General features: G+C 55.5%; 9 protein-coding genes across 9 annotated transcripts; 5 read left to right on the top strand and 4 right to left on the bottom strand.

Moving 5' to 3' along the window:
- Positions 1 to 179: 179 nt before the first annotated feature.
- On the top strand, positions 180 to 3,734 carry BGZ61DRAFT_479095 (uncharacterized protein; the record flags this gene model as incomplete). The annotated part of the gene is made up of 7 exons (XM_046249070.1): positions 180 to 517; positions 799 to 868; positions 905 to 1,111; positions 1,171 to 1,585; positions 1,904 to 2,137; positions 2,678 to 2,847; positions 2,889 to 3,734. 7 exons carry the CDS (start codon positions 180 to 182, stop codon positions 3,732 to 3,734), a joined length of 2,280 nt encoding a protein of 759 aa, XP_046103240.1.
- Positions 3,735 to 4,393: 659 nt separating this feature from the next.
- BGZ61DRAFT_354710 (uncharacterized protein) lies at positions 4,394 to 6,361 on the top strand (the record flags this gene model as incomplete). Its single annotated transcript, XM_046240646.1, has 5 exons — positions 4,394 to 4,531; positions 4,587 to 4,773; positions 4,827 to 5,267; positions 5,320 to 5,556; positions 5,610 to 6,361. 5 exons carry the CDS (start codon positions 4,394 to 4,396, stop codon positions 6,359 to 6,361), a joined length of 1,755 nt encoding a protein of 584 aa, XP_046103239.1.
- A 1,927-nt stretch (positions 6,362 to 8,288) lies between these two features.
- BGZ61DRAFT_533547 (uncharacterized protein) lies at positions 8,289 to 9,264 on the bottom strand (the record flags this gene model as incomplete). Its single annotated transcript, XM_046254025.1, has 2 exons — positions 8,289 to 8,626; positions 8,700 to 9,264. 2 exons carry the CDS (start codon positions 9,262 to 9,264, stop codon positions 8,289 to 8,291), a joined length of 903 nt encoding a protein of 300 aa, XP_046103238.1.
- Positions 9,265 to 12,251: 2,987 nt separating this feature from the next.
- BGZ61DRAFT_354315 (CTLH/CRA C-terminal to lish motif domain-containing protein) lies at positions 12,252 to 13,651 on the top strand (the record flags this gene model as incomplete). Its single annotated transcript, XM_046240603.1, has 3 exons — positions 12,252 to 12,302; positions 12,386 to 12,925; positions 12,995 to 13,651. The coding sequence occupies 3 exons, from the start codon at positions 12,252 to 12,254 to the stop codon at positions 13,649 to 13,651; spliced, it is 1,248 nt and encodes a 415-aa protein (XP_046103237.1).
- Positions 13,652 to 14,505: 854 nt separating this feature from the next.
- BGZ61DRAFT_354161 (ribonuclease H-like domain-containing protein) lies at positions 14,506 to 16,029 on the bottom strand (the record flags this gene model as incomplete). The annotated part of the gene is made up of 2 exons (XM_046240588.1): positions 14,506 to 15,534; positions 15,592 to 16,029. 2 exons carry the CDS (start codon positions 16,027 to 16,029, stop codon positions 14,506 to 14,508), a joined length of 1,467 nt encoding a protein of 488 aa, XP_046103236.1.
- Positions 16,030 to 16,684: 655 nt separating this feature from the next.
- BGZ61DRAFT_453791 (NADH-ubiquinone oxidoreductase B12 subunit family-domain-containing protein) lies at positions 16,685 to 17,667 on the top strand. The gene is made up of 3 exons (XM_046246121.1): positions 16,685 to 16,805; positions 16,901 to 17,008; positions 17,089 to 17,667. Exons 1-3 carry the CDS (start codon positions 16,792 to 16,794, stop codon positions 17,255 to 17,257), a joined length of 291 nt encoding a protein of 96 aa, XP_046103235.1. The 5' UTR covers positions 16,685 to 16,791; the 3' UTR covers positions 17,258 to 17,667.
- On the bottom strand, positions 17,657 to 20,023 carry BGZ61DRAFT_453790 (uncharacterized protein). Its single transcript, XM_046246120.1, has one exon. It carries the CDS (start codon positions 19,522 to 19,524, stop codon positions 17,902 to 17,904), a length of 1,623 nt encoding a protein of 540 aa, XP_046103234.1. The 5' UTR covers positions 19,525 to 20,023; the 3' UTR covers positions 17,657 to 17,901.
- A 1,700-nt stretch (positions 20,024 to 21,723) lies between these two features.
- Positions 21,724 to 22,575, top strand: BGZ61DRAFT_453787 (uncharacterized protein). The gene has a single exon (XM_046246119.1). The coding sequence runs from the start codon at positions 21,783 to 21,785 to the stop codon at positions 22,290 to 22,292; it is 510 nt and encodes a 169-aa protein (XP_046103233.1). The 5' UTR covers positions 21,724 to 21,782; the 3' UTR covers positions 22,293 to 22,575.
- A 583-nt stretch (positions 22,576 to 23,158) lies between these two features.
- On the bottom strand, positions 23,159 to 24,936 carry BGZ61DRAFT_494781 (uncharacterized protein; the record flags this gene model as incomplete). The annotated part of the gene is made up of 2 exons (XM_046250800.1): positions 23,159 to 24,086; positions 24,155 to 24,936. The coding sequence occupies 2 exons, from the start codon at positions 24,934 to 24,936 to the stop codon at positions 23,159 to 23,161; spliced, it is 1,710 nt and encodes a 569-aa protein (XP_046103232.1).
- Positions 24,937 to 26,079: the final 1,143 nt, after the last annotated feature.

Here is a 26,079-nt window from a genome sequence, read left to right as displayed (position 1 = left end):
TGCCTCTGCTTAGCATGTGGCGTGTGTGTGTGTGTGTGCTTCCCGCTCCCTGTTGATGGACCATTGGGCCTGAGTGTCAGCACAGGGCAAGTGAGGGCAGGGGTTGAGATCCTGGCCCCCTGGGCGGCCGCACTCGTTTGGCGCCCTCTCATTCGTGCACGGCGCTTTGTCTAAAGGCCATGCTGGGTGGGATTCTCCAGCGATATGTCTCCCGTTTGCCGTGGCTGGCCACCGACGCCGACAACAACGAGCGGCGCGGCACTGGCCCTGGTCGTAGTTCTGGGACACCTTGTCCTGGCTGCATGCGCACGCGTCGCCAAGCAGCCCCGTCTCCATACGGCAATTCCAGAGCGGCGAGGCGCAAACTGAGCTGGAATCCTATTGGGGTTAGAAGGCCCGGAGAGGCAAGGTGGAGGATGGAGGATGGAGGATGGTGGATGGTGGATAGAGGCTGGGGCCAGTTGCGAGGCTCCGAGCCAAGAGCCGAGCCGGTCCTCCCGCAGTCCGGCGGCTGTCAGTAGGTAATTATCGGCAAGGGCTTGGTGCGAGGGACCACTCGTTGCGAATCCACCGGCGGGCCTAGTGGGAGCAGACAGACATCCATTCGGCTTTGGTCAAAGTTTGCTTGAATGCGTACGGAGAGCCAGGGGCATGAGGCCTGGAGGTCAAGCAAGGGCTAGCTAGGGTGCCAGCACTGCTGCGACTTTAGGGCTTGATGACGCGTGACTGGTCACAGGACTAGGTAGACGTCGGCCCATCAAGGCCATCTGCCGGGACCTAAGATAACTTACATAGTAGTACATTGCAGAGGCAGGGCAAGTGCGAAGTGTGTGGTTGCTCCATCAGAGGCCGCAAGGGCCTGTCGTGCGTAGGTGCGTGGGTAGGTGCGTACCCGGGTAGGTAGATGCCCTCCCAAGGAAGGCGCTGGAGGCAGATTAGCAGGGAAGTTCCACGGCGGGCACTTGGACCCGCGCCTTCCTGGGTAAAGCTCACGCCGACCCGCAGCACTGGCGGCCCCAACCAGCCACCGACAGGTCTGTCGCGGCCACCAGTCATTTGTAGCAATGATCGGAGATCTCGCTTGGCGGATAGTCAACTCTCCTTTGCATATGTGAGATGCTAACTTGAGCCATTGTGGACAGCGGGTGCTGCAGCTTTACACGTTTCCAGCAAGCTGCTGGATCCTCCAGTGCAGTGCTCCAATGCTACAGGGCCCCAGCGCCAATTCCTCCCTCCCGTCTGTTGTCCCATCCACTCTATTGCTCCATAACTAACCCCAAAGCCGACGCCCCAGGCCCGGCGGCCCAGCCCGTGAGCGCCAGATCTCCCACACATGGCGACGGCTATCACCGTTCCAGGGTGCTTACCCGTCCTTCCGCACCGGCCAAGACAGGATGGAGGACGACCGATCAGGACAGAGACAGAGACAGAGCAAGACAGACAGGCGAGACCAAGACGTCTCTCTCCTGCGGGAACAAACCGAGAGACAACAAGACGCGCGCGACGGACCCAAGATTGGTTGGCTTGCCGTCCCCCTGTCTCTGTCAAGGCGACAACAATGACGACCAATCCGGCGGCCGAGAATGTACGATACGAGGTACTCTCCCTCCTTCAGTCCCTACCTACCTAATTATTCCCTCTCTCAGGTAGGTAGTCTATGATCGAGCTAAGATTCCAAAAACCCGCCCGACAGCATCCCCGCGCTGGAACTCCGGAGACAGCTTGCTACTCTCCGTTCCCATCCGTTTGCATCAAATCAGCGACCATGCAATTCCGTGACTGTCCGGCACCTCAATCCCCAAGCTTGTGACTGGGGCGAACCTCAGATGCACAAAGTACACAGCGCCCAGGAACCCCCAGGACCGAGAATCGAGACCACATGGGCATGGCTGACTGGTTCCAGACTCTTTGGAGCAGTCAGTCAGAGGTCTCAAAAGTCCCGTCTCTTTTTTGTTGCAGAACGAAAAGGAAGCTCCACCAAATGATGCAATCGCTCTGGCTAGAGACGCAGCCAGAATCATCGACACCTCGCTGGTTGGCTGGCTAACTGGTGACACTGCCCGGGTCAATGACAATATCGCTCTGTGTCTCACCATCTTGCCTCCGTTGTCGCCTTCCGCGGTCCCCGTCCTACTACGTAAGTCATGCGTCTCCTTGGACGAGCGGGCTTCGTTTCTTACTTTTTTTCTTTCCTTCTTTCGCGACCATGGGGCCCACCCTCTCTCAGCCATGGTTAACGCGACCCCTGTACAACCCCTGGTCGCCTCCCTCCTCATGGGCGGGCAATTCTGACAGGGTCTCTGCCGTGCCCTGCAGACCCAGGATCCCAACACCGTGCGCAGGCCGTCCTCCTCACGGCGACAATCTCAATCCCATGAGATTCACTTTCTCCAGGCGTAAAAAGTCGGCCGTGGCTCTCTTCGCTTACACCACGTCCCGCACACCGTTTTGTTCGTGATCATTCTCAATCTTCAATCCCGTCGTACGGAGTAGCCCGTCCGTTGTGGGACTTGGCGAGTCCAACCGACGAGGCTAACTGTGGACCTACTTTACAGTCCAAAGTACTCCATCCATCCATCCCCACCATCCACAACACCCTCTGAAGAGGTACAGGAGCCCTGTCAGCCGCTGGGTGGATCATATGAGGGTTGAGACAAGACTGGCTTGTACTGGCTAGTGGCCTGTGCCTACGCAGCACATACTGTGCGGCGTTCGCCCTCAAGACGCTTCTCTTCCTTCGTCGTCTTCGCCCTCGACCTCTGGACGACTACCACTCCCAGCCACTTGATGCCCAGGCGGAAGCTGAGTGACTCTTCCCGTCGAGGTGCTGCTGCTACAATAACTGGGGTGTCTCGCTCTTTGGCTCTAGCTGAAAGACATTTGGACAGTGCCGCTCATGTCGTCTTCCACCTTGCTGTACACCACCAACTAGGATTGACCTGCGATCGGGGACCCTTGCTATCATCATCGTAAGTATTAGACTGGTCCCTGATCCCCACCGTCCCAACCTGCGGTTTGCATCTGGTGCTCCGCTTGGTGTGCCTGCTCCTTTCGAATCAAGGCGTCCCCTGCTGGCACCCAATTCATTCATCAGTCACCTACTTCGTACACCTGGCCCTCTTTCGCTGACTGAGAAAGCACCCATCTGTCTGCATTTGTGGCAGGCACAGCAAAGCTTGCAAGCCAGACGGCGAGAAGAGAGACAACGACTGGTGCGGGGCCTTCACTCAGCCTGTCCCTCATCCCCCCTCAAGCCTGTAACTGTGCCGGTCTCGCAACCTTTGCCATCTGAACTCTCGTTCTTCATTCTCAGCAACGGACACTCTTTCTCACCTCCACCTCCATATATTCTATCGAGTTGTCATCCTCGACTTTGGATTCCGCTCAGACCTAACCGAGTCCCCCCTTTTGACGAGTTCCCACCACCACCACCACGTCCCCAGCTGATTCCATCATTCTCACCTGGCTCGCCCTCCGAATACTCATCCGCTCGTCACCTCCGCAGCATCTCCCAGGACCCTTCCCCCCTAGGTCGCTGCCCTTGGATTTCCGATCTTGCCTATCTGGACGACTCCACCATATCGACACTCTCACTGGGTTTGAAGCCTGGAATTCTCGATTTATTGAATGTCGCGTTGATCGTAACCCACCCCGAGACTTCCGACAAATCCTGCTTCAAGGCAGACCTGGGTCAACAGGTGACAAGCTCTGCTAGCCGATGTCTCACAGTTTGAAAGAACGCCTCTCGACAATTTCCACGAGATTCGCCTGAGCAGACAGGGTATTCGTCTCTGTTGGCTGGAAGTAATTAACGATCTTGGTTCATCTGACTGCTGAATGCTTCTCTTTATTCCTGCCACTTGCAACTTCGCCTGTCCATCTCCACAACTTCAGCCATCTCGAGACTATCTTTCCCACCTTGGCCCTCTTCTTGGGCACTGATCTACCAGAATCGACTAACCCAGAGCGCCCCGAGGCAGGCCTCGTCAAGAGGAAGAGGTCAATTTTCCAGAGTTGGGTGTACCTTCCACTTGTGCTGAGGTCTGCGACAATATCATTCCGACAACCCCAGAACCCCCTTCTGCGGAGACTTCGTTTCTCTGATATTTTCTGTCCCGCGTCGCTGCTTTGTTGGTCGACATCCCCTCAGACCAGGACGACGTCACACACTCAGTGTCTCACGCATGTACTAGTCTCGTTTATCATTCGATCGAGTCCCCCGCTGCGTACATATCTGAAAGACCATCGCCGATTTGCGCATTACTGCCTGATCTATTCTCTTCGCTCTCAGCCCTAACGGCGGCCTTGACCTGCACGAGCTTGTGAGAGTTGACAGGACAGACCCGATATCACTTGTTGCTCGACCTCAAGCCGCAGGATCAACCGGGCCATCATGGTTCGAGACTGGCAGCAGCAGAGGGACTTCCCTCGCCACCATCAATACCTCGGGGGTGATCGATTCCCCCCTCCAGATGGTATTGAAGACCGCTTCCCAGAAACTCAAGACCTCCACCGTCGCCAACCCCCCATGGTAAGCCTACTTCCCACGAACGCCAGGTTAGCCACTGACGTTGATGAACAAATAGCAAATCGATGAGGCTCTGCGCCAACACTGCAGTATCTCTGCTAGACGGTACTTTGTTGCAGTGATCATGGATGATGGCAGCCCGATGACTTTCTCGGGTCCGGGGACTGCGAGACTTGAGGGTGATGTCATGCGGCAGTTCTTTGACCTGGACAAGTACCAAAGAGTCATGGAATGCCTGGACTCGGGTTAGTTGCCTTCTATTCTACTCACGTCAAGTTCGATGCTAATTCATGCTCAGGAGCAAGTCCCGTTGTTGACGAGTCTTTCGGGTTCGATGGAGGTTACTTTCCGAGAAATCGAATGTTTGATCGCCGGCGTATGTCGAACTTCGATGACTGGGATCTCCCTGGACGACCAGGTCGAAAGCGACCCCGAGCTCGCTACCCAGTCGACGAGGACGAGGAAGCTCCTCTAGTCATCTCGAGTACTAGGAAGGGGCTTAAGATCGGCAGCTCTCAGGATGTGTGGAACTTTTACGAGCACCGATTCAAGAATTGTCAGCAGACGGCATGTAAGCTCATTGCCAAGGCGTGGGTCAAAGCTGTTGAACCCAAAAAACAATCTACTCATCCTTACACGGGGAGCGATGAGAAGGCCCCAGAGTGGTGGCCCAAACCATGGGGTCTGACAAAGGAAGACAAAGTCCGCCACAAGGAGCCAGACCATCTTTACAAGCGAGGTAAGTTTACAAAAACAATCTCAACCACTTATACAATCTAACAGCCTTTCAGAACGCGTTCATCTTCTGACCCATATATTGCGAATGATTGTGGAGCCAAAAGAGAAACAGCACCCTGATATTCAGAAACTAAACCTTAACGTAAAGAAACTTGAGGAGATCACCACTGAGGCATTGTCGGCATTCTTTGCCGACAAGGAAAACACAGCCAACATCAAAAAGCGACCGTACCTAAACGAGATTTTCAAAGTAGCTAGGCAAGAAGAGAGGTTCAAAAAGGAAGAAATTGGTAGGCCACTATTTTGTCTTCTAGATAGCAGCGGGGTGCTAACAAATGCTTAGACGGAACCACCTATGTGTACGTGATGGCAGAAGACAAGATCCCAGAAGCGTACTCCGAAAACGACGACGGATCGATCACAAAGGACGAGGATGACCAAGACGTCCCTTCTACGAAACTGTCTACTGTGCAGAGTTTGATGCCCCCAACGCCGGAGCATAGCTCGAGTACAGCCCTGCATGGCACGCCTTTTCTTAGTGACTTACCGGTGCGAGGAACTCAGTATACACCTCAACTGATTCCAGAGATAACACCGGACCAACATGGATTCGGGGAAGGGACCACTAGCATGTCTGTTGGCGGCCAAACCTCAGTTCATTCGGCGGGTGGGAACCTTGCCCTCGACATCGGGGTCGCTACGTCTCAAGACTCCAGTCGACGACCGTCAATCTTCAGCCCCCCACCAGACTATTCCGGACAGCCCAGCACCAACATGTACACCCAACAATGGCAGCCTGGCTCTACTGCTCCAAACTCGTCGTCGATGTACGCATTCACCCAGCAACAGACAAACCCGTCAGCAACAACATTTGTCAACCCCAGCGTCCCGATGAACCAGAGTCAGGCCTATATGGGAGGTTCATTCGACGGCCTTTCACGCGGTTATGATGGTGCCCAAGCCTCAATGTTTCAGGCCAGAGGTGTGCCACAGCAAACGGCGCATGGCTCACCAGGGTACAACTACTTGACCAACGACAGCCGAGGACTTCCAGGAGTCAAAGCTGACCCTGCTTCTCGCACCACATTGCCATAGCCCAGGAACCTGTCACAGTTCGGACTATTTTGGAACCAGCACATGGGAAACTGTCGCTCTTTAGGCATCCTTCTCCTTGTCTCGCACATAATGTCCATATAGATTACGCATGATGACGATTGACCTGGTTCACACAGTACAGGTCCTTGATTTACCAGAAAGAACACCATGGCGAGGTTACTTTTCCTTTCACCAAAACTCTGCATACAACTACGGCGACTGTGCTCAATATCGGAATGATTGGACTCCTGGTACCGATGATGGATTTTCGAATTTCGCGACCCGGACGGCGCTTGAAGGAATATTTTTATATTTTCTGTGCGCGGTAATGATGCTCGAACTTGGGATCGGTTCACGACCAAATCTGAAGGCCAGCGTTCCCTGGATATCCCAGAAAACGACGGGCCTTTAGGCACTTTCGATGCCCTTTTCTTTTCTTTCTCCTTTCTCTGGACTAGGGGGGAGCTTGCCCCATGGAGGTTTTCTGATTTCTGCCGTCTTCTTGGGCGGCAGTGGGTGGCTTCTGTCTTCGCGTCTTCCTGGTCGGCATTTCGGCCTAGCGACATGATACCAAGCCCAAAATATGGCAATGTTTTACAATGGAGGCTATAGTCTCCACAGCACGCGCACATTTCTCGAGAGTTTCTGCTACTATAAACAGGTCTGCTGTTGGTGAACGAGATATCGCCTGCTCCTTGAGGTTTAGGGCAGGGGGCGGGAGCTGTTACGGTCTGGTTTGGTGCTCTTCTTGGCCTAACGAGTATTGATTTTCTGTTTCCACAACTCTTTCGAGCTGGGTTCTTTTTCTTGTTTGTTTTGTTTTCGGAGTGCACAGTTTTTACCCTTGAGAAGAGCTGCCAGGCCCTCGGGTTCCTTTACCGCGTGGACTCCATGTTTGGATATGTCATTCTTTGATTGCATGCCCGGTAGGACACATCCTTTCTCGTATATGATCTCGGGAAGGAAATGGGCGGTGATGCTAAAGGGGATGGGTTCTGACGGGACCGGAGTTGAATAGATGGGCGGAAGGGATACAAAGTAGAGGAAAACGGATCGATGGGGGCGAACTTCTACCCGGAATTTTGTCCGGAGGCGTGTTGGAATTCAGGAGTTGTATGGATCTGACGTGAGAAAAGACATGGAAACAAACAGCAGACAAACAGACAGATAGGACTTAATTGTGAGCAATTGTGCGCGAAATCCGTGTGCCTGCTGTGACTCTTTCGCCTTGGCAAGTATGCTACCCCTGAAGAATAATATGCTACGATTCCCTGCAGTTAAGGACTTTCTCTAGGTAGCAAGACAGTCTCGATCGTTCCGATCCTCGTCAGGCCCTCCAGCCACAGTTACACGCTCCTCTTCGCGTGCCCGATTTTGCGAGAACAAAACATTTTCGGAGGTAGCCGCTACATGTACTTGTGAAACGAGCTGCAACTTCGGAGATCATGAACGTTCGGGGAACAAGGGTAGCTCCTGACAGACCGAGAAACAGAGGACCGGCTTGAAAAACTCAATCAATTCCTGAACTATCGTACCATCTTCATTCAGGTCTCCGTCCTTGTTCCCACCTGCATCTTGGGTACAAATCCATCCACCAACGCCAAGCTCCTAACCTACTGAGGCTGAAAATACCACCATGTGCTAGTTGGAGATAGGCCGTCCCAAGATGTTGTGAGAGACCCGGAGGCCTTTTCGCTCTGGGTAGCCTTGAACGACCCTCCTGCAGTGTCAAGCACAAGTTGCCCCATGGACAAAATGACGAAAAGAAAAGGGGGCACAAAGAGCATAAAAAACCACGCCTCCGGAAAACACTCAATACAATTCCGCGACACCCAAGCGGTGTCCACGGGCAGATTAAATAGGGTATAGCTCAGAATGAATGAGATGTCGCTAATGAAGGATATAATGCCAACTCGGGCACAGGTTCCTAGCTTGAGACGGGAGCGGCAAGGTTCTCCTCCTTGGGTTGAGGGGGTTCTAGACCGGCGTTTTGAGCCACTCGCTTCCACGTCTCGAGTTCCCGGTAAAGCCGCTCGCACTCTTGCTTCAACTTGTCGTTGGAGGCGCTCAGTTCCGTAATGGCCTGTTCCGTAAGCAGCTTCTCGAGTGTCCATTTTTCGATATTCTGCTGCTCGTTTTCCTTGAGCTGAGAAATGAAGCTCACGGCCCGCTGTAAGATGGATCCCTTGTTCTTCTCACAGCCTGGAACAATCTTGGCGAGCTCGTTAATACCCTCATTGATTGTTTCACGGCGTCGACGCTCCACTACACTACTGTTAGCCATCTGAAGGCATGGGAGAAATGCGTAGGAAATGCGCGGGACTAAGCGGTGACCTACCCTCTTTGTGATTATCCTTCCTCATCTTGTGCCACTCCTCAGATCCTACTGTAGGCTTGGGGTTAGCTGAGGTGGTATAGCGAGTCACTGAGTGCTGCTGGACCCCGTTGGGAGGTGTCTGTTGGTGTTGTGGGGGTGTGATCTGGGGAGGGTCCAGGAGGCTGTCTGGAGGTGGGGGAACATCGTTGAACGAGTTGTCGTGGTTGTGATCAACCTCGCTGGCTTGGGCCGCGAATTGCTCCTCTGTTGATGGCGGGACATGGAGGGTGGGATACATGCCGAGGGCGGCCTGGGCGGTGCTGGTAGCACTGGTGGGATCAGGGGCCTCAGTATGCTCGGCCTGAGCGGCTTGCTGAAGAGCATTGAAATCGGCGACGCTGACGCCGCCAGTCTGGCTTGGGTCCAAGGCGCTGTCCATGAAGGAGGTGTCTGACATGTGTGCGGCTGGCGCAGGGCGCTTGTTCCGAGAGAGACCGGGGCTGCTAGATTCCCGCTTGCGCTTCTGACCGGGCGAACCAGTTAAGCTGGAGAGATCGGGATGATCGACAAGCACTGACTCGGCCATAGTTTCCATGGACGAGGCGCCGGTGGCGAGAAGGCAAGCTGGCGAGATTTCGGAGAGTACTTGATTAGAGGCCGAGGGTCGTGCGCCAGATAGTCAGGGCTGAACAGAGGACGTAACAACGTCGAGGCCACGGGTGAGAAACGTAGACAATCGATACCAGATCTGAAAGAAAGGTAAGGTTGTTAGAACGGGTTTGTTAAGGTCGTCACGCTTGTGCGGATGCGCAGAGTAGCAAGGTAGACGGATCAGAGGACAAAGGTGTCTCTGGCCGAGATAAGCAATGTGCCGGAGCGGGGATTTGACCATCAAAGCAGAGGAGGCATGGCGCCAGAAGGAAGACTCATAGGAAAGGCAGGCTAGGTTGGCGAGAGTGATGGGATTGAGAAGCACTTGCTCTGGTATCGCTTGGGAGGATTTGATGTGCAGGTGCGGCGATGTGAGGGTGAGAGCACAATGCACCCGAGTTGAGGTTATCGCGTCTCACTTCGAGGCCCAGGCTGCCACGACGGTGATCACGGCGGTTGGGCGACAGAACGAGGGGAAAGTTGAAGGGAGAGGAGCGAGGGTGATTCAGTCACTTGAGCTGGGATGAGAAAAACGGTATCAGGCTGACAGCCTGCTCTGGCCAGAGGCGATGCATCGCGCAGATTGAGCGTCATGGCGCAAGGCGACCAGCACGAGAGAGCGAAAGGACAGAGTTTTGCCGTGAGAGCCACGCGACTGGCAACGGCAGTGCATCGAGCGAGAAAGAGTGCGCGATAAAATGGAAGACATCGGAGACAGGAATATGAGGTTGATGATGATGATGATGTGCATATGGAACCGACATACCTAGCAGATCATGTGCTTCGCGGCCGGGTCCGGGACCTCCAGATCACGAGTTTCTGTCGTCTCACGTGTTTGGCGTCGTGATATCGCGCGGTTCGCTTCTTTTGAATAAGTGACGGAGCCGGGTGTCGCGTCAACAAACCAGACAACAAAGGCCGGCAAAAAAAAATTGCAATAAAAATCTACGCGTCAGGAGGAGATGCGCGACGGCAGAGGAGGGTCTTTATGTTATCAGGAGGGGGCCTGGGTGAGATGATGCCCTTTGGTAGAGGCGGCGAGAGATGTCGAGCTGGGCGCAGGCGCGAGCGCTGGAACGAGTCGGGTCACGCGGCAGAGGAAGAGGGAACACGTGCTTTGAGTGGGAAGGCTCCGGCCCAGATAAATAATGCGGGCGGGAAGGGGGGCCTAGGGGGGGTCAGGGTGAGTGCCTGAGGCTGTAATATGGATCTGGCCAATCAGCAGCGCGGGACAGCCACATATGGTCGAAATGGAAATGGGGGGTGGTTGCCTCGCCCGGGGAGGCGCAACATGGGAAGGAAGGAGGGAGGAGCTAATTAGGAGGGAAGAGCACCAGAAGGAGGGGAGGGAGGGAACAAGGAGGAGGTGGGCGGGCAGGAGCGAACACCCAAGGACCTCCCGTCTCCCATTTCTGCACGCGAAGAGAAGGCAGCAACACCCGCGGCGAGTAGGATGATGAACTGGAAGGGCAGCTTTCTGTACTATCCACAAGGCAGGTAGTCGGCGCATGAAGCTAAGTTGCCCACGTACGAACAGTAGACAGAGCATCGACAAGCCGAACTGCCAAGCAAAGCCCCTCCAGCTCGGCGCGCTGGATCGCCGACAAAGTACCTCGTACACCATCACAACCAACTGTCGCGCGTCAAATGATGTGCTTACATGGGTACTGTGAATGTACATGCGAGCAGCCAGACGGACATACCCAGTGCTACCTGGGCTTTTGCATCATGTACGTCCAACTCAGCTCGGCCTCACCCCCAGAGACGGAGCAGAGTCTGTACAATGCGCAGCCCTTTGCCTACCTCGTCCACTACGGAATACTTAGAATTTGAAAGCTGCCCCCTCTTTAGCTCCGAACTGCCTGGGTAGCTGAAGGCGGCCAATCCCAGGCTCGGCCCGGCAGCCTTCTCACACCCGGACACTCACACCACACCCCATCCCCGGCATCGCAATCACCTGATCCAGCCCATGGTATCACTTGACGCCCGTGATGTGAAACAGGCTGCGCCCTTGTCGACTTTGGCCCCCGAGCCAGCGGGACAGGTGCTCGTCTGACTTGGTGGGAATGGAACTCAGCCGTCTGGGCTTGTACTATGTCGAAATCGGATCGGTTTGGGACGCGGGCGAGCAGCCGGTGCTTCCTTGTCAGAGATCCGCGGCACACGGCAGATACCTGTGCAGGCCAGGCCGGAGAAAGGTGGGGTTTGCCTCATACCTAGGTAGGTAAGTAAGCTAAAGCAAACTTGAACAAGTCCAAGTGGTGGGTACCTCCATGCAGCGTTGGTGTGCCGCAAATTCTCAATCGACGACCTATTGCATGGTACTCTGTACACTTTGGACCATGTTAAAGAGCCCCCCACAGATAAGATCACATCACTCTATCATGGTATAACTTATGGCTTCGCTCACTGTGTCAGAGTCAGACACAGAACCTAAACGCCCTGGTTTCCCAGAGCATAGCCGGGCTCTCCCCTCACATGCACCCGGCCAGGCGAAATGCAGCAGGTGGCGGAGGGGGGTCAGCAAACACGAGCGACGGGATATCTTCTCCATCAGTAGCTGGGTCAGTTCCTGAGGATAGACGTCGTGTTTGTGAGAGAGACGTTCGGCGGATAGATGCTTATGCATGCGCATTCTGCAATGTTGTGCCACTGTGCAACGATGGCCATATCCGACTTTCCGAGTTCATCCCGGCGCCGTGCAGGCCGTCACCAAGTTAATCCGGCGGGCGGCCAAAGAGGTACGTACCCCCGAGAGCTTCCCGCATCACCTCACGATAACGTCAAGCGAGTCCTATCATCGGAGCGCCATCAACCTCAACGTCCGGCCTCAGTTCTCAACATCTCTGCCTCCTCCGGCATCCCACGTCTTGACCGCTCCTCTACTCTGCGATATCCGCTTGCCCACCACACTCTTCCACCATGGGGGACCACGAGTTCTCCACCATCAAACACAGCGATCACCTGCTGCTTGTACGTCCTCTGCCGCACACACTCTAGACACCACCACACCATCTAGAAAACCCCAGCCTTGTTCTGACCTGTTTTCGCTTTAGGACCAACCCCTCCTCCGCCTGCCCTCCGAGCTCCTCCGCAAAAATTTCCGCTCCGCCCACTTCACCATCGAGAAGGACACCTCGGCCCTCAAGACACTCCTCAAGGACTCGGCCACGGCCGCTGTCTCTGGCCGCGCCACCCAGCAGGATGTCCTCCGCAGCCTCGACTCCATGCTCGCCCGCATGCGTGGCGTTAAGCGCAAGCTCGCTACTTGTGCCGATGACGAGGCCCGCCTTCACGCTCACGCTGCGGCTCGCATCGCCCACCTGGACGAGCTCTACGCCATGACCTCGGTCGACGACGTCAAGTACGAGGCCTGGAGCCGGAAGCGCCTTGACCGCCTGCTGGCGGACTACCTGCTCCGCCATGGGTATAATGAAAGTGCGAAAGAGCTAGCCCAGCAACGTGGCATGGAAAACTTGGTGGACATGGATACCTTCGTTGCCATGAGCAGGATCCGCGATGCCCTCGTCAAGGGCAGCGTGACCGACGCACTGGCCTGGTGCACAGACAACAAGAAGGAATTGAGAAAGATGGAGGTATGTCCTTGAGCTCGCTGATCCATTCTCACTCCTCGCACCGCACAAGCCGCTAACCGTTCGATCCAGAGTAAACTCGAGTTCATGCTCCGGTTCCAACAGTACATTGAGCTCGTCCGCACGCAGTCATCGTCTAAGCTCACCGAGGCCATCACTCACGCGAAGAAACACCTCATCCCATTCCGTGCCGCTTTTCCCCGCGAAGTACAACAGGCCTGTGGCCTCCTCGCGTTTCCCCCGAGCTCCCCTGCCTCCGCCGCCTACGCCGATCTCTACAAGCCCTCCCGCTGGACCGATCTCGCCGATCTCTTCACCACGACTCACAACAACCTCCTAGCTCTACCCGCCGTGCCCCTCTTGCACGTTGCCCTCTCATCGGGTCTCTCTGCACTCAAAACCCCGGCCTGTCACGCCCACTCTTCATCGTCAGACTCTGCTTCAGCTTCCTCTGACCCCGCGGCGGCCGTTGCCTCTACTCTCGGCCACGGCGTCTGCCCGATCTGCTCAACCGAGCTCAACGAACTCGCTCGCAACGTCCCATACGCGCATCACACCAAGAGCCACGTCGAGCACGACCTACGTCTCCTCCCCAACGGCTGTGTCTACGGCAAGGACCGCCTGGAGTTGCAGGCCAAGAAGGGCGGGTTGTCCGCAGACCACGTTAAGGATCTGCGCACAGGGGAAGTCTTTACGGCCGATTCTCTCAAGAAGGTCTTTATTACTTAGCCCTCGATTTTTGTTTATCTGCTGCTGAATTGGACGAGTTCTGGCGGCATTTTAGGTTGGGCATCATCCAGCCAGTCCTGTTTAAACAATGACAAACTCACACCAACGGGCAAGACCTTGATCATTAGCTTAGACTGGATCTTTTGATTCAACTCACTCCATTTTTATTATTATCACACTGGGCACCGGCGTTGGAATGGGAATTGGGGTACATGGCGTTTAGGAAAGTCAACTCGAAACATTGCCATGGTGGACGAGGATACAAGCGTTTCCATATACCAAGTTTTACAAGACCGCCCATTTTCACAGGTTGTCTCCACGTAGTCACCTAAGTGGGAAGAAAAGTAACTCTTTTCCGCCTGCCAAAAGATTCTCAAATGTTCCAATGTGCTAGGATACCTATTGACCATACAATACACGGTGGCACGAACACCACCAAGCAGCTCCCAAAGTCCCCATTGTTCTCCCGTTGACCGTGCCTTTCCTTCCCAATGCTAGGCAAAAAACGACAAGAACGATCGAAACAACCAAGAGAAGAACAAAGGCCCTCCAGAGAGCCGGAAATTCTCCATTTTCCCCACCCGATCTTCGCTAATAAACGCACGCCGTCTTGGTATCCCGACAGGGGATACACGAGAAACGACGAGAAACACAAGATAGACTGCTCGGACCCCCATTACCATGAGTCTCTGGGTGGTAAAGTATAAAGGGGTGTATGAGGATTGAGGTATACGTGGGTGTGGCGTGATTATAGAGTTGCCCAAGTGGATGGAAGGATCAGAGCAGTAATAACTTATGTATTCCGGATGTGAGTTTTAGAGATAGCCGGCATCTCGTTCCAGACCTTCCCAATTCTATCGGTTGTTCCCGGCAAAGGCAAAGTTGCCAAAGACGCCGCCGCCGCCGCCAGGGGTCATGGGACCTGTGTTGACGATGCCATTGGTGTTGTGGCTCTGAGCGGCTGGTGTAGTGGCGAGGCCAGCGTTGGTAGTGTTCGGCGTGCTTGGAGTGCCGTTTTGGCCATTAGGGCCGTCGGCGGCCTGGTTCATCATAGACGCCATCATGAGGCTAGAATCGGGGATGCCAAGACCCCAGACTTTGCCGACATGCTCGTCAGGGATCTCGCCATTGAAGATCTTGTCGCGCATCTGGAAGAAGACTTTGCCAGTAAGGAGAGAATCGGAGCCTGCCTGGTGGGCAGAGCCGACTCGCTTGATCTTGAGTGTTTCGGCGATGTTCTCCAGGCCGGACTTGTGTTCGAACTTCTGCAGGATCTCAGCACTACTGGGATCGCTGGGAGTGAGAAGACCCGAGTTGTGGAGCTTGATGGCGTGCTTCATCAAGTGCTTCACATCGTACGTCGTGGGGAAGTAGAGCTTCATCTTGTGGTCAAAGTCGACTTCGTCGTTAGGGAGGGGCGTGCAGATGAGAAGTTTGGTGAGGTAACCAAAGTCGTAGCCGCCATGGAACGAGATCCATCGCACGTTATCGAAACACACGAGGCCAGAGGGGATTAGGAGGGAGGCGAAGTCGTGGGGATCGATCCCGTCGCGCTCGAGGAGGTTGAAGTCAATGCCGGCTTGCTGGAGAGACTCGATCGACTTCTCGTTATACATGTCGTCCTTAAGAGCAAACTTGAAGTTGAACTGCCAGGAGCAAGGGAAGGGGCCTTGGCTGGCTGTCCTTCGTGCGGCCATGCCAAGGTCGGTGTCATTTGCTGTGGGGCGGGGAGGAGGGGTCTCGCCGTCCTCGTTGAAGAGAGTCAGGCCAATCTGGATGACCTTGAGCATGTCGACGTTTGTGCGGAGGCATTGGTAGTGGTAATCGCTCTTCCCTCGGAAGCCACCCATTGGTCTCGAGACAACACCGGGGAATTCGGTATCCTTAGCACGACGTCATTAGCAGAACTCAAGGGGATGTGGCGACAGCATCTCTCTTACCATGGCGATGTACGGATACTTGTCCACCAAGTCTCGCAACACGGCCATTTCCTCGTGCAGGTTGTGTTTCCAGACCTCCCGTATCCTGCCCTTATTAGGGTGCGTCCTCATTGTCGTGTGGTCCATCAACACATTGTGCTGCACCTGTCCCCCGTGTTGCGGCTGTTGGAGGCCGGCACCGGGGCCATGCGCAAAGCCCATGCGTGCGCTTTGGCTGCCAAAGCCCGAGTCGGCGAACCCGGCAGCGCCGCCGTTGAGGCCAGCGCCGCCAAAGGCATTGCTGTTGCCAGCGGAGAAGGGGCTGATCTGATTGGCGTTGAGGTACTGGTTGGCGCCCAGGTGGCCGCCCTGGGGTTGTGCGTGGGTGGGGAAGCCGCCTTGGTGGTAGGGCGCGGCGACACCAGGCCCGGCAGCGAAGCCTCGGAGTTGTGGCGGCATGGGATAGTTGTCAGGATATAGGTCCTCGGGGGTGGGATAACAAGATCTCAGGCGGCGGAAGACGCAGTCGGCGCCTCTGGGTGGTCTTGGCGGTTTCTAACGCGACGAGGGGAAGTGATGTGTTTTGTGTCCACGGCCGCGACGGCTGCTCATTGGGGTGACGGGGATCGTGAAGGCTCGGCGAGGTGGTTCACAGGCCGGCCGGCGGTGAGGTGGTGCGGAACGGTGCGGCGCAGAGTGGTGCGGCTTCGGCGTTGAGGCGACTCCAGGACAAGACGAAAGGGAGATGTGCTCTCTAGAAATACACGCGGGCGAGGGGTTGTTGCGACGACCGGGGGCTTTGACGATGACGGGCGCCTGGGGTGAGATGATGCGGTTGCGAATGGAGAGGTTGTTGATCGTGGGGGTTGGGGAGGGCTAAAAAGACTTCGAGATGTGCGAGGAGCGATGTGCGATGCGGAGGCGATGGCGATGAGGATTGATACCGTATGCTTTCTGCCCAGCAGAGAGTGCAGGAGCCTCGTCAGAGAGACGCAGTAGTTATGGTCCGTGCACGGGTAGTTGGCGGCACGGAGTACCGGGGTACCTTTGTTCCGGGCCGCTACTCTAGGTAGGTACCTAGGTACCGTACTCAGCGCTGTGCACACCCGTCGCCGCAGAGAGTGGACTGGCTGGATTGAATTGGCTCGCTCTCCATTCGCCCAGCGTCTCTTCGTCGTCCGTCTCCGTCACATCAACCACGAGCCCGCGAATCCCTTCACGATGCTTCCCACCACGTACGCCCGCCCACCGCCCATTGCCGCTCCCTCCCTGGAGCACGCGATGCCCTCTCCCGTCCAATTGAACCGTCGTCGCTGACACCAGCTCGCAGAGTGCTACGAGCGGCCGCCCGCGGGCCCAAGCCCAACGTCACCGGCTTCAACATGCGGGCCTTCAAGGAGTCCACCGGCACTCCCCGATACGATCCCTGGGAGCGAAAGTACGTCCGCCCTCTTCCCATCTCCTTGTCCCTCCCTCGACCCTGAACCTCTGGTATGCTGACACAGTCCCCACCCGCAGTGAGGCCTGGCGATACACCGGAACCTTCTCCCGCTGGAACCGCTTCAAGAACGCCTTCCCCGGCCTGGGCATCGCGTCCGTCGCCTTTGCCGGCTACTGCGGCTACGAGTACTTCTTCCTCGAGGACGACCATCACCACGGCGAGGCCCACGGTGAGGCCCACCACTAAATTCGAGCGGCTGTACGAGAGACATGGGAGTCGGGACTGGCGAAGAGGGAAAAGATGGTGTGAGGGAAGCTGGTGTGTACATATACCTCGCGCGCCGAGAAGGGTAGACTATCTCAGGCCACGGAACCGGCCAATACCAATTTTCAAGTCAATGACAGTTGAGATTGTGACCGCGGTGTTGTGTGGATCATGGTCCGCTGGTGAGGAATTGCCTCGATCATTGTTGCATGTATTAGATTTGTCGCCCTCACCTGAAATGTGCGGGAGAAACCTTCCACGGGCCATGGATCATACCCAAGATATCGTTCATACCTCCTCTTCTTACATATCATGAACTCGAAGTGAGAACCTCAGAACTCGGGTCAGATCACAATATATATCCCAGGCCAAAAGGAAGAGCACGAGAAACGAGTATCATGTAAAGTACCAAAGTTTCTATCTCATCTGGTAGGTACTTGGTCATGCTTTTCGAGGAGTCTTTTACTCCTCTACTTGCTATAATAGAAAGGTATAAACAATTCTCCGTCCAATTCAGAGTGGTATCAGATGCACACAACGCCGTATATATCCCCGTCCGAGAACACCCGAAGAAAAAACCACCAATCCTTAAGCACCACTCATTGAAGAAAAATCATATCAACGCCTCATAGTGCAAGACCGTTTATGACGTCCAAAGCGCCCTCAACTGCCGTTTCTAGCTCCTGCACTCTTGTCTTGAGACCCTTGTTCTCATCTTTGAGTAGACTGACGGTGTCCCAGGCCACGCTGGCATCCTGTCCCTGACAGTTGCGACAGCCATCAGCGCCTATTGCCGAGTCTCCATCCTTGTGTGCTTCATTGGCGTAGCCCTTGAACAGTTTTTGAAAAGTGGTCATTTGGGGGTTGCTAGTCCTACTGTGACGTGGTGGTTCCAGCATCGCCGGCTTTTGCTGAGTAGGAGTGGCGGAAGGGCTGATCTCAGACATGCTCGTGGCATTAGTCGGGCTCCGAGAACGAGAAAAGATGCTGGCTTCGTCCATGCTGTCCTCGTCTGTATCAAGACTGAGGTCGGACTTTGAGGTAGCGGTACTCTTTCTCCAGTTCCGCTTCTGGCGATCCTCATCGATGCTCAGGTCTTCTGATACAATCGAGGCCTCAGATGAGGAGACACACTTGTACCGGGCGGCTTGCTGTTCCTCTGCTCGCGACCTCTTTTCCTGGGCCAGCTCTTGGAGCAACGATGCCATCGTCTCTTCGCGTTCAGCGGCTTTGCGAGCCATTTCCTCCAACTGCATCTTCAAGTGCTGGACCCGTATCTCCACTTCCTCTTTCTCCTCATCCTGCGCGTCACGCTCAGACTTCAGCTCTTGATAATCAATAGTGCGTTGTTGATAGGCGCTTTGGAACTTTCCGAGCAGGCCGATGGCGTTCATTTGTAGGTTCTTGAAGGCTGCTGGTGAAAAGGCAGATCCGTCAATGGGCGGTCCACCGGGGAAGAGAGCGGATTGGATATCGATGTTCATGAGCTCGTCGTTCTGGGGCACGGGGACCGGGGAGTTTGAGGCGGGAGAGGTGAAGAAGGCAAAGCGAGAGCTTCCGGCGGGGGATCCCATTTTCGGTGTCGATGATGCGCTACGCGTCCTTGAAGGAGTTGAAGTAACGGAGGATGCTGACTGGGAGTCGGGGACAGGCGTGCTTCCTCGTGTGAACCATCTTGAGAGGGGACTGCTGTCTGAAGGTTGTGATGGGGACGCGGCCATGGTTGGGTCGACAGGCCTCAAAGCAGGCGTCCTCTTGTCGCCGGTGTAAGCCATATCGACGGAGCCAAACTGGTTTTGGCAGACTCGAGGGCCTGTGGTCGGGGCCGTGAAGTAATGGTCGAGGCCTTGGGGGGCGTCGGAGTAGGAGATGGCGTTGCGCAAGGGGGATCGGTGCTTTGGCGATCCGGCGTCTACATGGAGGCCCGAGTCGCGGCGTCGAGGGGAAACGGGAGGCGATTGAAGCAGCTGCGGAGCTGAAGGCGATGATGGGGAACCAGGCGGGGAGAGCGTTTCTGTTTCTGCTATATGGAGCGGAGAGTCGAGAGCGAAGGAGCGTGATGTAGCAGGTCCAGGGGCAGCAGAGCGGGTTGCAGATAGAGTAGAGGAAGCAGCAGCAGAGCGAGAGCCAGTACCAGTAAAACGAGGACGGCAGTCGAGGCGAAGCTGGAGCTGGTTGAGCCCCTGGCCAGACGAGCCAGGAGATCCGGGCGACCTGGGCGACCTGGGCGAGGGACGGGAGTCTAGCATGATGGGCTAATGTTTCCAGTGTGGGACCGTTTGGGGAGGAAACTGGAGACAGTCGGGCAGATCCAGACGGCGGAGATGAGAGACAGGGGGTGGGCGTACGTATGTCCCAGACTCCGAGGTGCGTACGAGAACGAATGGTAAGGGTATAGAGCAGGGACCCACGAGAGGGAAACCGGGGGTTTGGTTCGAGGGAAGGGCGAATAATGAAGGGAAAGAAAGCGAGGACGAGCGAGACACGATGGTCGATGGACGACGGACGACGCAGACGGAGCTTTGGCTGGAGGAAAGACAAGAGGAGGGAGGAGACCAGTAGATCAGGAAGCTCGAGTGCAGTCTAGGCCCTGCAACAACGCAACGCACGCATGCAGAAGATCGATGACCGGACGCACTGGAAGCAGAAACCTGAGAGACGCCCCGCGCGTGGCCGAGTCCGGTTGGGCGGACCGGGCGGTGGGTTTGCGTCGTGGTGGAGGTTGTGACGAGTAGTGATTGATTGTTGATTGAGTGACGAGTGAGTGATTGATGAGTGACTTGACTATTCTGCCCAACTTCGGGAGGGGTCCGGCTCCAGCCAAACAGCGGGCGGCGCTGGTGGAGGTGGCAACTGACAGACCTTACGAGTCAAGCGGAGATAGTGCCATGCTTGTTTACCACGGCAGCGTAGCATAAACAGAGAGCTTTGCAGACATTCACATGTTTGCACATCATCCGCACATTCGCGCATTTGCCGCATAACTTGAGTAATTCCCGGCAGTGAACCCCCGCGCTCGGAATTAATTGAATGCGTTGAAACACCGCCCACCTACTTAACCACCTAACACCCCATCAGAGTCGATCCGGTCACAACCTGTCTCGTCGTCACCGATACCTACCACTCTTAGGCATGTAGCAAAATCCACCGAGAATGCTTGGCCCGACGCCACGCCCGCCCGGCCCGCACTCGGTGCTGCTGGCCATGTCGGCGGATCGGTATTCCAACCGGTCTTGGACTACGACACCCGAACAAGGCCAATAATAACCATCCGAGGAATGCTCCCAGCGCCAGCTGAGTTCCAGTCGCGCCTTATCTATGACGCAGAATGCCCCTCGTGATCCTTTATTACAGCCTTGACCTTAATTGCTTTGTGGAAACATCAACGGGCGTCCGTCAAACAGGGATCATGCATAACGGTAACCGCAGCACCGTACAGCCTGAGACCTCTGGCACGCTGCAGCTTGCCGAGAAACCCCAGGGGTCCAGGGTTCCTCATGGTCGCCATGCTTCAGTGGCTGTTAGTGGTTCTTAGTGGATCTACGTGGCTGCTGTTAGGGGCTATTAGCGGGGGTGCTTTAACAGGAAGCTAATTTACAGGGATCCTCCGCTGCTATTGCCTGGGCTGCCTGCCTCAAGCTTGGCCTCGACCAACCACGCTGCAGAGACTCAACACACTCCGCAAGCTTCCCGACATCCAAAGCAACAGAGTAGATTCTCAGGACAGGAGGGTATATGTGACATAGGTAAAGACGCCATAATAACGGCGAGTTGGAAGTCGCACATTCATGCACCTTCGGTTTCTAGTGATTCCGCCTCGAACTCGAATTCCTTTTTTACCAATTGCCGACATGATGAAATCCAACACTAAACGTAACAACAGCAGCCCAGAGGAAATATGAATCAGTCCCAGCCGTGGCCACGTTGTATCAAAAGCAAAATATCAAAAGCAGAACCCTATGCTCGACATCTTCAGGCAGTCAGTTCATTGGTCTACCTCCAACCCACCCGCCTACATTGTGTTCCCATGCGGTCAATCGCCTGCCCATGTCATCGTAGCTTTCCCAAATCAGTACTATCCCGCCTGCCGTCTTACATGTTCAGCCACCCAAGTCGTCAAGCAACCTGGGATAGAGTGACCAACATCGAAAACCAGTTACCACTTTGATGCAAGTAGATTCTCGTCGGCCTTCCCGGTCTGCTTCGATCCTCCCTCGCTCCTCACCAACTCTTGCAACTTCCCAACTGCCCTTCGACATCATGGCGTCCAGGAAAGACCGTCCCCGACTTTGCGGTCACAAAACCACTTCGTATCCTGTCTTCCGCCTTATTCCAGTCTATACTCCATCAATCATCGCCAATGCAAGCAAAACTAGGCCGCGTCGCTATTGCACTTGCATTCTTCTTCGTTATCTGGACCAGCACCGTCTTAGCCTCATTACTTTGCTACGCTCTATATTACTTCTTGACCATACGCCTTTACTCCTTACCCCCCCGGAAGACCAATATGGTTCGCGCCAATACCCGTCCTGGAACTCCCTTTGGCAGAATCTACCTTGTCTCCCTCAAAGTCTTGCTCGTCTTCTTCGCCTTATGCGGTCTTGCCCTCTTCGTCCTCAACACCATCACCACCCACAAGCTCAGAAGGTGTACAGACTTCGACTCCAAGAACTCCAGTGGCGATTGCATTCATTCTAGCTGGGCCCCTTATGTTGCGCTCGCAGTCACTACCTTTCTCTCGGCGACTTGTGCCTTCGCAATCCTCATTTACTACTTCCACCTCCCTGAACAGGCGAAACCCCGTATGCCATACGACACTTTCCGTGTCGTGACATTCGTTGTCCTCATCTCAGTGCCCGCTTTCGTCTTCGGATGGAAAAAAGAAGGCATTTTTCTGAAGCATGTCAAACCGGAGACCTCAAGTATGACGAGGGTGACACTCATCTTCAATCACATCAATGTGTCAGGCGTCTCTTTGAACCCTCGGCAGATGACCACATTCACTAACCTTCACTAGGTTTGTTGGCGTCTTAATTGCCCTAGGAGCACTGATCCTGGCCTTGCTATGGCGGAATCTGCAACAGCAGGTTGGAAATGAACAGCAAGTTGAGAATGAACGCGAAGTTGAGAGTGAACAGCAAGTTGAGAATGAACGCCAAGTTCAGAGTGAACAGCAAGTTGAGAATGAACACCAAGTTCAGGGTGAACGCCATGTCGAAAATGAACGCCAAGTTGAAAATGAAAAAAGCCAGCCCGTCACTCGCTCTTCCAGTCAACTGTCCCACCTAGCCGGGGATGTCAGCATGGCTGCATGATCTCGGGCAACCATGACTTGACGGGGAACAATGGTGTGGAGTCATCCGGCACGTTGCAAGGGGGTGGAGGGAGTGGATAGACGAGGGAGTGATGGACATGACTTATATTGTATCGTCTAGTTTTGGGAAGGGTACAAGTAGAAATCCAATGGCGTTAGGGCAGTCAATGGCTTCCATGGTTTATACGGCACTCATCGTGACGATAAATGGTTATAGAAAGGCACGTGCTGACACAAGTGGCAGTCTCCGGATCAGGTTGGAATTCACAATTCATTGTTTAACTGTCTTGTACCATTGGAAAGCCAGTCCCTGCCTATCCAGCTGCTTATCCATCTCCAGAACTCCTCTAAATGCAACCACGTGGTTGTGGACTTGGTGTGCCACCACTTGAGACATGCTCCCTCTCACAGAGGGCGAAAGCAGAAATTACAAAACACCGGCTCCATCCCTTTTCAAATAGTGTGCATATGCCAATGCTAGCCAATCGCTCAATGGCTGCCCCGATGACCCCCTAGCAACTAGCCGTCATACCCTCCGCCCTGATCACAGCCACTGGTAATAAACCGCCTCATCGCAAGTCAACAGAGGGAAAATACCGGGGCCCGGCAAAGCCCCGAGCGATGATGGACTGTATGTCGATATTGCTCGTGGGGTCATGGTGGGAGCTCCACATCTTTAGGAGGATGAAGCGGCCCGAGATGGGGGGGTCGAAGCGGATAGTGCACTTGCTCTTCTTCTTCTCGATGTGGAAGCGGGCGCAGGGCGTAAGGAGCTCGCCGCCAACGGCGCGGACAGCGTCCTGGGTAGCCGAAGCGTGAGCCTCCCAGGCCTCAGATAGAGAGAGGGTGGGGCGTTCGCGATCGCGATCACGGTCCCGCTCGCGGTCACGGTCACGATCACGGAGGCGGCGCAGGTTGGCGGCGCTGCCAGTATTAGGCGCGCTGTTATAGAGGCGCCAGTGGGAAGGATGGTGGGGGTCATCGAGGTACTCGGAGCCAAAGGGATTGCCGACGCCGTCCTCCGAGTCCGAGTCGGCCGTCTCGAAGGGTAGGGAGCCGATGTGGTTTGGGGCGCGGCGGAGGAAGCGCGAGCCATCATCATCTTCCTCCTCCTCGCTGCACTCGATGGTGACGCGGAAGTCGGGCAGGGGGGTCGCGAACTCGCGGGGCATCTGAGGCGTTCGGGGCTCGTAGTCTTCGATACAGGCGCCGATGAGGCCGTAGGAAGTGCCACGGGGGACTGTGGTCGTAGTGCCATTGTCGTGATGGCGGATGGACATGATCTCGGGGGGGATGAGGTCAGGGTTTGCATCCCAGGAACGCGAATCTTCGTTGGGCCTCGAATCTTCGTAGGACCTCGGATTTTCGTAGGACCTCGAATTTTCGTGGGACCTCGAATTTTCGTTGGACCTCGGGGCGTACTGGATCTGATACTGAGCTGTCCGGCTCAGGATGTCATCCTGGTTCATGCTTACAAAAACCATTCCTTCTCGTACACTATTGCCAACAGTCAGCCAAGATTCGATCCATGAACACCCTCTAAAAGGAAGAGGCCTGAGACTCACGGATGTGAATAGTTCATAGACGCTGGCGCTTTAATCACCAGCTCTTGCAGAGTGAATACTGTTGCTCCCTGGTGTCGCAGCACTATGTTGCATCGGTTGCCTTTTGTGCAGTACACCGAAGTGTCATCGCGGAGGATGTTCTCGGCGGCATAGGAGGATTCGTTGGAGAACATTCCTCCGTCGCAACTGACAATCTCCATTTGAAGTTCGCCGGGTTCGACCTGGCCGTATCTTCCATACCGGAAGCCCTTGAAGCTGGGCACGAGACGATCCGAATCCAGCTTCCGACGTTTGTGTCGTCGATTGGAGTCGGGGAGGTCTTGAGGACGAAGGGGCGGGGAGAAGCTGGGGATGTGCATTGGGTATTCGGGGGCCATTTGGTTTTGTAGATCAACCAAGAGTCGGATATGGGAATTAGCCTCCTCGAGGGACCGATCCAGGTCGTCAAAGTTGTTGGCGGGGCGGTTGTTCTCGGCGTTCGCAGTCCGCATGCGGTCGGCGCGACGAGACATCGTGGGCCACCCCTCATCTGATGGACGGAAGAAGTCGTCGAAGTTGGGGTCTCTGTTCTCGAGGTTGCGAATGCGCTCGGCGCGGCGAGATGCGGCACTCCAATGCCGCGACTGGGGGCGGCTGGACGAAGCCGGCAAAGCGCTGTCTCGGTCTCGCTGGGCGGCGAGGGCTCGCAGGGAGGGAAGCCTAGGGACGGGGAGGGGCGGAAAGTCTTCCAAAGGCTCTCGGGAGTGGCGGCGGTGGGAGTTGGACCCCGACCTGGAAGACATGGTGGTGAGGGTAGGAAAGTCTGATCCTTGATGGGGAGGACGAGGTGATGGAGGCGGTCGGTGAGTTGGTGAGTTGGTGGGGGATCTAACAGGCGAGTTGACGGGCGAGTCGGTGGGTGGATATGACGTGCGAGCGGTCGGCGGCGGTCGTTGTGTCTAGATAACGGTTCCAGGAATGGTAGGTGGTGATGTCTTGCATCCAGCGATCCGCCAACCCCAGACGGTAGGATATTCTAGCAGATGTTATGTGGTGCAAATTACTGTCAGTTAGCAGCAGTTCGAGGTGTCGAGTTTCGAGTTTCGAGTCGCCGTGAGGAGTCGAGATGGCGTCGTCAGGCTCGGGGCAGCGCCTGGGAGGCAGGGAGGCAGGGTGCAGCTGCAGCGCAAATGACTCGACTGTGGGTGATGTGTGAGCTACTGTGGGCTACTGTAGGCTACGGTTTAGCCCTCTGTCGCCGCAAAGCACTCGGCTGATTGTCTCTGTGCTGGTGCGTGTGCCTGCGCCTATGTTCCTCCCAGCCCAGGGCCACGAGGTCAAGAACGATCACGAGCGAGGCCGCCGAGGCGGGGGGAGCATCATATCGACGACGGCGTTTGGGAGTCGGGGGCGGGCGGAGACGGCGACAAGCGGGTGGGCAGGCTCACCATCCAGAGAGCGTTAAGCGACGCCGACGACGGGTGCGATGCCCAAGTCAAGCCAAAAGGCGGAGAGGGCGGCAAAATGGCCCGACGGAGGCAGTGAGTGATTGGGGATGTTGGTGGTGAAAATGGCTCGGACCGGTAGAATGCGGGCTAATGGACGTTGAGGGTGGCAAGAAGGAGCGGGACGGGACGTGGGGGAATATTGCGTTTGGGAGTTGGAGAGTCGGAGAGTTGGAGAGTTGGCGGAAATGGTGAAAGTGGTGAAAATGGTGGGCAAAGTGGATGAGGGTGGGTGAGGGTGGAAGAATGGCTGAATGGCTGAATGGATCGAGGCAATACGTATCCGTAGGTATAATTGAGTCTCAGTGACCTTTTGTGACGTGTGACTTACGGAGGGCCGGGCTTGAATGACGAAGTGACGGCAAAGGACACTGTATAGGTAGGTCGGTAGGTATTAGGCGGTCACAGCCGCAGAGAAGGGGGAAAGCACCTACCAAGCAG

The sequence above is a fragment of the Ilyonectria robusta genome, assembly GCF_021365365.1.
Source record: "Ilyonectria robusta strain PMI_751 chromosome Unknown BGZ61scaffold_12, whole genome shotgun sequence".
Lineage (NCBI taxonomy): Eukaryota > Fungi > Ascomycota > Sordariomycetes > Hypocreales > Nectriaceae > Ilyonectria > Ilyonectria robusta.
This window is presented reverse-complemented; position numbering and strand designations above follow the sequence as displayed.

What these genes read in the sequence shown, in the direction of transcription:
- BGZ61DRAFT_453791 (XM_046246121.1), top strand. An exon ending in TACGATCCCTGGGAGCGAAA is followed by an intron (nt 17,009 to 17,088) that starts GTACGTCCGCCC and finishes CCCCACCCGCAG; the next exon opens with TGAGGCCTGGCGATACACCG.
- BGZ61DRAFT_453790 (XM_046246120.1), bottom strand. Translation starts at nt 19,524, where the DNA reads ATGCTAGACTCCCGTCCCTCGCCCAGGTCGCCCAGGTCGCCCGGATCT.
- BGZ61DRAFT_453787 (XM_046246119.1), top strand. Translation starts at nt 21,783, where the DNA reads ATGGTTCGCGCCAATACCCGTCCTGGAACTCCCTTTGGCAGAATCTAC.